The 10,117-nt window shown below is 29.1% G+C and overlaps 1 protein-coding gene and 1 non-coding gene across 2 annotated transcripts; both read left to right on the top strand.

The window, feature by feature from the left end:
- Window positions 1-2,153: 2,153 nt before the first annotated feature.
- Window positions 2,154-4,797, top strand: LOC101253936 (IQ domain-containing protein). Its single transcript, XM_004247545.5, has 4 exons — window positions 2,154-3,179; window positions 3,372-3,608; window positions 3,745-4,437; window positions 4,557-4,797. The coding sequence occupies exons 1-4, from the start codon at window positions 2,727-2,729 to the stop codon at window positions 4,575-4,577; spliced, it is 1,404 nt and encodes a 467-aa protein (XP_004247593.1). The 5' UTR covers window positions 2,154-2,726; the 3' UTR covers window positions 4,578-4,797.
- A 1,922-nt stretch (window positions 4,798-6,719) lies between these two features.
- On the top strand, window positions 6,720-6,793 carry TRNAV-CAC (transfer RNA valine (anticodon CAC)). The gene has a single exon. It is a non-coding gene; the product is annotated as a tRNA-Val (tRNA).
- Window positions 6,794-10,117: the final 3,324 nt, after the last annotated feature.

Genomic DNA, 10,117 nt, shown 5'->3' with positions numbered 1-10,117 from the left:
ACATAATAAAATTATGCTTCATAGATCCATGAAACTTACATTTAGTATCTTGAGACTTACGCTTTATTTTAGGCCTTATTTTTTGAAACTTCTGACATTTAATTCTCATTTAGTTTTCTCTGAGTAAGACATAAATATATGGACACCCTTAGTAAGTACGTATGTAAAATGTACTACTCATAAATTCCATTTTTATAATTAAATATGACAAAGGAATAAGTGATTTACAATCACACTCCCTCCGTTCATTTTTAATTGTCACGTTATATTTTTTAAAAGTCAGTTTGATTAAATTTTAAAATTAAAATAGATTATATAATTTAATATTTTAAATAAAAAATTTAAATATACAAAAATTATATGAAAAACACTATAAATTGCAATATTTTATATATTAATATGATGGAAAAATACATCATAAAATGATATCTAAGTTCTTATAGTTTAAATTTAAAAAAGAAAATTATGGCAATTAAAAGTAGATGGGAGAATAATAACTAAAGAAGAAAAAACTTTATCATCTTTGTTAGAGAGCGTTTTATCCTAAATTTTGTGATGCATATCTAAATTTAATAAGACTTAAATATCAAAAACAAAGTATTTCAATTCATTTTAATAAATTAACAAAGTGGTATTATTATTTTCTTATAATATTCTTTATATTAAATAGTAAATACATAAAAGTAATAGTGGCAAAATATAAAAATTTCTAAATATCTATAGTAAAATTAGTTTAGTAAAGCACATTACTAACTAAAATTTTCTTATAAAATAGTATCAAATCAACATGAACCAAATAGTATTAAGCATTATTGAATCAACATAAGCTAAATAATATTGAATTAATATGAGTCAAATAATATAAAACGTTCCGTAAATAAAGAGATGGAGCAAGAAAATAATTGAACACCTAATATATTCATGTCATCCATCGCTGTGTTGAACAAGTCTATTTCCAAACATTAATGTAAATGTCTGCCTACCGACTGCTATATATTACCATAATAAATATCAAACTACTCAATTAAAACTTCCCTCAGACTTTATTAATTTCTTTGTACTATTTTCAATTTATGTGATTTATAGAATACTTTTATATATATAATGAGAGTAAAATGCAAAGAGAAAACCTAATAAGCACGATAGTTAAATAGAATAGGGTACTTTGATGGTGTTTTGAAGTATATATAAAAGTGATAACTATTAATAAAGGTTATGGTAGAGTGGTAAGTACTTCTTTATTCTTAATCAAAAGGTCTCAGATTTGATTCTTCATGGATATAAAGTCACCTCTGTTGGAAAACCTTTTATTCCTCACTGTAAAATTTATCAACGTGAATCCAAACTTAGTTAAACCGAAGAAAGAAAAAAATGACACCCACCTTGGATCATGAGGCATGGGGTGAAAATGATAGTGGTAGTATTCAATCCCAACATCTGGAAAAGGATGACACATGGGGCACCCCTCCCAAGAGGTCCATACCCTAATCATGTAGGTCCCTATGCACCCCCACCCCCCTTCCCTAGCCATTTAATAACAAAATTCATGATTAAAATATTATGTAGTTCTGAAAGTATGGAGAAAATTTTATAAGAAATTCGATATAGTAATCGGAAACTGATTAAAAGAAAAATAAATTTAAAATATTATGAAGTCAATTTATGTATGGTGATAGAAGAAAAGAATATTCTTATTTTATACAATTGTTGTTCTAGGTCATTATAATTTGATGGCATAAAATTCCAATTTCGTCATCGAATAGAGGTGGAATAGGATGCATTATAAGATGGAAAAAAAACATAATATCACTTGTGTATTTTATTTTTTTAACTGCTACTACAATATATATATATATATATATATATTTTTTTTTTTATTTTTTATTTTTTTTTAAATATAAACCATACCTTATTTGTGCACAAATAAACTCAAATATAGCCAACTTCACCAATCAACCCAACCTAGTGGCACCTAACACTTCCAATCTTGACTAGGAGTACTTTACAAGGATTTTGCATGTTCATTGACTTTCCCTCCACATGGGCTTTTCATAAAATAACTACAGGCATCAGAAAAGGTGAATAAATAAATTTTGAAGTTACCAATTTATCCTGATCTAAACCCCTTATAATGGGTACAATTTTATAAAAAGTGGTAAAAAGTTGGTGATAGAAAAAAAAAAAAGAATGATCCACCAATGAGTAAAGAATCCAATTCCATTATCTCCCCACAAGTTTACAACTTGGCTTCAATAGGGTAGTTTCCTTGCTATTTCTTTTCTTCACATGACCTATATTCCTCCAAATTTTTTTTATATATATAATCAAGACAATAACTAGATCATGTTAGTTTATTCTTTTTATATAAGTGGTAAAATACAGCAAAGCATAGAGAATAGAATGCAATAGTAGTTAACACCTAGGCATAGATACTCTTCCTATCAAAATAAGTATCGTTTTAATTCATTTCAGTGTCGTTTTAGCTAAATCCGCATTATATTTTGGGACAGATGGGTAGTACATTGAATTCTTGCTTTAATTAAAAAAGGCCACACTGGTATTCAAAGGTGATAATCATTCATTGAAGTAAGATATAGACATAGAACATCTTCCAAAATCCAAAAAAATCATTTGTTTCAATTTATCTATACATCTACTTGGTAACATTTCTTCATTTGCTCTTTTTCATAATGCATTTGCTAGTTTAAAAGATTGTCAAAAAAGGGATGGGGAAAACAGGTAGATGGATTAAGAACTTGTTGATAGGGAAGAAAGATAAAGATAAAGACAAAGACAAATTAGAAGGTGAGAAGATTCAAAACTCTATTACTAGCAATGAACATCAACCAACAACACCAATTTCAATTCCTTCAACAACTCCTAAAGATAAGAAGAGGTGGAGTTTCAGGAGGTCATCAGCCACCCCACCAGGTCAGAGGGATTTGAGTGGCACCGACATCGTTGCCACCACCACAGCTAAACAAGAACTTCTTGAGTCAGACAATGACCACAAGAAGCATGTTTTAGCTGTGGCAGCTGCAACGGCCGCGGCTGCTGATGCAGCAGCGGCCGCTGCTAAGGCTGCAGCAGCAGCGATCCAATTCACTGCTGCTGCTAGAGCCTATGCACTTGAAGAAGACGCAGCATCCAAGATTCAAGCAGTTTTCCGCGGTTATTTGGTAATATATGCAAGTTTCAAGTTGATTACTCAGATGGTCGCTCAACTAACTAACAATCATTAACTCAGAAAGTCAAAAGTGACTTTCTGAAAAATCAACTCGACTAATTTTATATTTAATCATCACAATTCATTCTGATCTATGTTCCAAGATTACATTTTTATCCAACTGTTGCATTGGTAATCTATGCAGGCAAGAAAAGCCCTGAATGCACTAAAAGGACTAGTGAAGTTGCAGGCCTTAGTAAGAGGACATTTAGTGAGAAAACAAGCTGCTGCAACTCTCAGATGTATGCAAGCATTAGTAACTGTTCAAGCTCGAGCTCGAGCCCAACGAATACGAATGACTGAAGAAGAAAATCCAAACAATCCAAGACAATCTGTTCACAGAAAATCTACTCAGGACAACAAATTTCGACACTCCTATCAAGTATGTCTCACATTTTCATTTTGCTTCCATCAAAGTTTCAATAATGTTTCATACACACTAAACAAAGAGGAATCTTAGTAGCTCAGTTGGCTCGTAAAAAAACCCTTTTGTCTAATTCTTCTGTATGAACCATTAGGATTATGAAGAGGACATCAAGATTGTGGAAATGGATTTAGGAGAATCAAAAGGCAATACAAAGAGTAGAAATTGCTATTCAAATCAAGGCCAAACGGAGAGAACAGAACATCGATTTTCAACTCACAACGCGTATACAAATCAAGAACATCATCAACACATAATATCTCCAGTACCATCAGCTATAACAGAACAAAGTCCAAAAGCTTATAGTGGACACTTTGAGGACTACACATCATATCCCACAACACACAGCAGTCCACAATACTATAACAACACAATGTCAAAACCTGATCCATCAAGAATCCTATACTCATCTTATGCTCGTTCAGAGTATGCAGAACCTGAATCCCTTTACAATGAGTATCCATTTTATCCAAGTTACATGGCGAATACTAAATCATCGATAGCTAAAGCGCGATCTCACAGTGCACCAAAGCAACGTCCTGATCAAACATCATTTGAGAGACAACCAAGTAGACGAAGACCATCAATAGAAGGACGTAACGTCCCAAGGGCGGTGAGAATGCAGAGATCATCTTCACATGTTGGATCAACAGCTCAAAATTATCAGTATCCTTGGTCAATCAAGCTTGATAAATCAAATATTTCAATCAATGATAGTGAATGTGGATCAAATTGTAGTGTCTTTACTACTCACACTAATTACTGCAGATCACTTGTTGGTTTCGACGTAAGTACAATACTACAACTACTTTTGTCAGTCAGTCAGTCAGTGTATATAAGTTAAATCCAGAGTATATAATCCCGAAAATGATTTTAACATAAAGTCTTTTCTTTTTTTAATTTCAGGTTCAAGAACATAGGTACTAACAAAGGATGGATCAGCAGAGCAATCTTCAGTTTCATGTCAAGTAATTTTGACAAATTTGTATTTCTAGTACTGAAGTTCTTTGTATGTAGAGTTCATTTTGTTTGTCTAATAATCTACTTTTTTATTTTAATTTTTGTTATTTTACTTCAACGTATTTTTTTATGTTTGTAATGAAAGAAGTTGTTCATACTCAATTTACTTTTTTTTTGGTGTGATGAAGATTGGACTACTAATATTTTTAATTTCTTCCATGATGGGGTTATTTCTTTTTATTCAAAATATTATACTTTCTCTGTCCCTATTTAGATGTCAACTATAAAAGTGACACACATATTAATGCACCAATTATTATCATATTACAATTTTATCCTAAATTTGAAAGATTATGCAACTCACCCACTATAATAAATGTATTTTCTGGTTCCAAAAAACATGCATTACAACTTAATAATACTACAAATTTTTTAGAATTAAATAAGGGCAAATTAGAAAAAAAATTATTGTCCTTTCTTGATTTATTAAAATAGACAAATAAATATGGACAGATATAGAAAAAAATAAGGACAAGTAAATAGGGACCGAGAAAGTATAATTTAAATGATTTGATGTAAATTTATGAAGAATTTGATTACTTTCATACAAGTGTTTTTGGTAAAGTGACAGTTTTCTTTTTATCTTTGAGTGTTCTATATCAATTTTGAGGTCTTGATTAATGTGGGTTTTCACTGTATATTTCGCCTTTTAAAGGGAAATTTATTTCATATGTTATTTAAGAGATTTTTAAATTGTTTGAGACGATTATATATTAAATAATTGTCTAAAAAAGAAATAATTGACGAAAATGAGAATATAATATTTTAGAATATTCATAAAATAAAATCAGAATCAAATGAACCCCAATCGTCGTAGGAACAAATCTTCAAGATCAAAAGTTAAAATCGTTGTCAAAGGAGCAAAATTTATCTGTCCATTGGGCAATCAAAATTAAAAATTTCAAACCACTCATTTTCAATGTCATTATTGTAATTCACCCTAAACTCTTATAGAGTGGGCTTTAGAGCACTTCGAGCTTTATTGAGAGAGCGAAACAACACAAATGCATTCGTTGAGACCTTAATTACGTGCCTTTCACTTTTGTTTTTGAAATTACCCTGCGTATTACATTTATTTTGCCAGATACATGCATTCTGACACACTCAGATACACGTATCTTGATTATATGCGAGTCAAATTAAGTGTAATTTGTTTCATATAAACTATATATATATAGGCGTGATTCATATGTATATGAGTTACACTGATTATCTCAATTGCCTCCCTCCTCTCTCGCCTCTCTCCTCACTCTCTTGTCTCTATCCCAGTATATATAGATTTTAGAATGTATCTAGTATCAAATGATACAGACGTGGCCCACCTCTCTCTCCCAATGCATAGGTATTTTAGAATGTATAAGATATCAAAGATACATGTATTTAGTATCTGTCTTGAACTCCGTAGGAGTAGTTCTCTGACTTGAAATTGATATGAAATCATTAACTAGTAAGATAATATGTAATCATTTCAAAGGAATGAAAAATTTATGATAGGAATGTTTGTGTTATAAAGATAGTATTTTCCTGATTGAAATAAGTAAAAGATGGGCTCATAGTTATTTGGGCTTTGTAGAGTAAGAAGTATTGATGTTTCAAATTGTGCACTTTCAGGCCTCACCATCATTGTTCAATAATTTTGTACATCTAAATTAACCAAACATGTATCAATTATGCAACATGCATGTAACAAGGCAATTAAAGCTAGAATTTGACTAGACCTGAAAAAATATACATCCAAGAGACTAAATAAAAGATAGAATTGTGTTATAGAGTACAAATAAGGGAAGAAACTAAAATTTGTGAAGCCAAATCTCATTCAATGTTATTTTTTAAATTCTTCCCAAACTTGTACTATATGTAAATATGAGAATCGGAATATTTGTACTAGTTGAAACCAGAAAAGAAATTATATTATATGCTTATGAATAGTGAAATTAAGACATTAAAAACTATATTTAACTTTTTGCTATTATTATTAGACTTAGATATATTAAACACCATTATAAATTTTGTGATCTGTATCAATCGTCAACAAAATTACAATAGCTTGTCTGGGTGGTGTAGTCGGTTATCACGCTAGTCTCACACACTAGAGGTCCCCGGTTCGAACCCGGGCTCAGACATATTTTGTTCTTATTTACTTTTATAGGAATAATATTTCTTTTGGTTGCGATGTAACGGTAAGATTTGTGTATATTCATCATCTCTATCTTTGCGATGTAACGGTAAGATTTGTGTATATTCATCATCTCTATTTTTGCGATATAAGATATGTGTATATTTGCCTTTTGAAAATCATCATTTCTATCTTCACGATGTAATGGTTTCGTATATATTCTACCGTCTCTAAAGCATATTTGTGAAATTTCAGATTTTTACATATTCTACCTTCTCTAAAGCTTATTTGTGAAATTTTGTGGGGCGAATATATTGTTATTGTTGTTGGTATAGAAACATATTACTCTAAAATAATTAGAATTATAAGAAGGTTTAAGTTTTGAGTCAATTGTGGGTTTAGCTGATCAAGACTTTATATTTCTCGTGTTAATTTTCTTTGTATTTTAGTCAATATCGATCTCTCGTAAACATATATTTTTTAAAAAAAAATAAAAAAATAAAATATAATTCAACACACATTTATGAGTGAAAGACAACCATATATTTTTATAAATTATAATCCAATCTTATTTTTGTCATAGTTGATTTTTCATACCGTCATTTAAATAGGAGTTATTATCTCACAAATTAATTTTTTTATTGAAACAAAAAAAATATAACTTTTTTATATAATTATTATTAATTAATTGACAATCCGAGAATACCAAGTTTATCAACCACCAAAAAAAAAAAAAAAGCACGAAAAGAAATAACTTTGTTTTTTCTTTCTCATTCTCCTTCAGGTGTTTAAATTTTCAAAATATAAATGATGTATGTTGCTCATGCACTAAAATCTTACAAGTTATAATTAAGATAATGATTGTCCCTTTCTTATATATTTTGGTGAACTTTAAATGGTGGAGAGTGAACTGAATTCGAGACTTACATTGAATTAATAACTTTTTGCTTAAATATCGTATTAAAAATTTAAAGTTTATAAGTTTTAAATATTTTAATAAATATATAAAATTTAAGTAAATACTATTAAATTTTCCGTGATCCCGAACCTACCGGCCAATAAGCTGGATTAGGGCTTTCGTCATGTAATTTTTTTTCTTTTTAATTTATTTTTAAAAAAACATATTTTTTCTTTTTCTCAACAATACTTTTTTTATCTTATTACATAATTCAGACATATAGAAGAGATAATATTATTGTTAGAACACAATAATATTTTTTTTGAATTAATATTTTTAATAGTAAATCGATTATTTGATATCCTTTTGGTAAAAGATTTGGAATCCTATCTTTCGGCATTGTGATCACAGTGGGTGGTAGACTACATAGAATTAAGCTTTGACGTCATTCCAATTTCCACTATATGATATTGACATTTGATTCTCTCACTTTTAAGTTTACTTATAATTCTGATCACCCAATTTTTTAGAAAAATGTATTACTTTGGTAAATTGTTTTATATAATGAATTAATTTGGTTAAAAATTTCAATATGATGAAACTTTAAATGAATTTGAGAATTTCAGTCTAATTAACGTGGATTTTAGCTTGCTTTTTTAATTAAATAAAAAAATTTCTACACAAAAGGAGCATGAAAAATATTATATTAATTAATTTATGGTTTCTAAAAACACAAATTTATGAACTAACGGACCAATTAATTTACCCCTTATGAATAAATCGACCCAACATAATAACTTTTTTCCAACAAATTTAATTAGAAAAAAATTATACCTCTTGTGAATAGACCCGACCCAATAGCTATTACCAACCATTCAATTGAAGATAATTAACCAAAAACACATAATGATTCAACAAACTGTTGAATACTTTAGCCTTTGGATAAATAGTGGGAAAAACACACAAAAAAATAAAGTTCCAAAACTAGAAAATACATTATGATTCACAACCACAAAACAAAAATAAACTATATTATCAACATGGGTTTGTGGTGTAGTGATAAGATTGTTTCACACTTAATCGGATATTTCGAATTTGAGTCCTAAATACGAAAGAATCTTATTGAAGCACACATCAGAATAAATCGTCAACGAGCGATCTAAATTTATTTTAAACTCTAGTATTAACTCTGAATACCGAATATGAAACGAAAAATAGAGACTACATTAAGTGCATGGAACTATACCGATACACTCCCACATGGCTTATATAACCAAACACTATATAAACTTGATTTCCTGTCCACATAAAAAATCACTTTAATCGAAGAGAATATTCTGAATATTCAACAACTCCACAAACAAATATTGATCAATAATTAAATTAATGGTAACTCAATAGGTGCAAAAAATAAAATGACGACACACTACTTTTGTAAGACTATATATATACCAATTTTATTATTAATATATTTGTTTTTTTTAAAAAAAAATAAAAGCGTTTAGACATATGTGTGTGCGTATATGCGGTACTCACTATGTGTAATTTGAAAACAGTTAATTTTACATTTCTTATTTTCTATGAAATTAGCGATAAAATTGGTAAAAAGAAATTTTGTTCTGAGTTTGTACTGTAGAAGGTGATGAAATTGCAGAGTTAGAACATTTTGTTGTGAATTTATTGGATGAGCATCTTCCACATGGTTGGTCTTGTGTGTGATTATTGTGCTCTTGCACCTTATAATATATATCATTGAATATCTCCATTATTGATCATAGTGGATTCCCTACCCATATTTTTACTAGTGCTTTTATTTTATTTTTTTAATTTAGAAAAACGTTCAATTGATTAGATAGCGTAACTTCATTTAAAAGGAAAATGCATAAGTACTCTAATCTATGCCCGAAATCCCAAAAGGACATATTTATACTATATTAAGGTCCTATTACCCTCTGAACTTAATTTATAAATAATTTTCTATCCCTTTTTGGCCTATGTGACACTATCTTGTGGGCCTAGCGCGTGTTTACATTTTTTTTCAAACTAGTGTCAAGTAGACCGAAATTGATAAAAAAATATTTATTAAATAAGTTCAGGATTATAATGGGACTTTAGTATAATATAAGTTTGTCTTTAGAATTTCAGACATAAGTTGAAGAAATACTTATGCATTTTCCCAAAATAAAACCTGATTCTTTTATAGGATCGCTAAAGAGAGAACCAAAAATGATTTTTTGCGCAACTTGAATGGTATTGATTCCATTATATATGTAGGTGAAATAATATGATGCAAGCAATTCAATACACCACATTGATCATTATATAAAATTAAACTTTAATTTGTTGTTATATAAAATAAATTTAACAATGTAATATGATAAACTTCAAAATGATATAACAATATATTAAAGATATTACATTTAAACTAACAAT

The sequence above is a fragment of the Solanum lycopersicum genome, chromosome 9 (assembly GCF_036512215.1).
Source record: "Solanum lycopersicum chromosome 9, SLM_r2.1".
NCBI lineage: Eukaryota > Viridiplantae > Streptophyta > Magnoliopsida > Solanales > Solanaceae > Solanum > Solanum lycopersicum.
The sequence above is the reverse complement of the archived record's forward strand: the minus strand, read 5'-3'. Positions and strand labels throughout refer to the sequence as shown.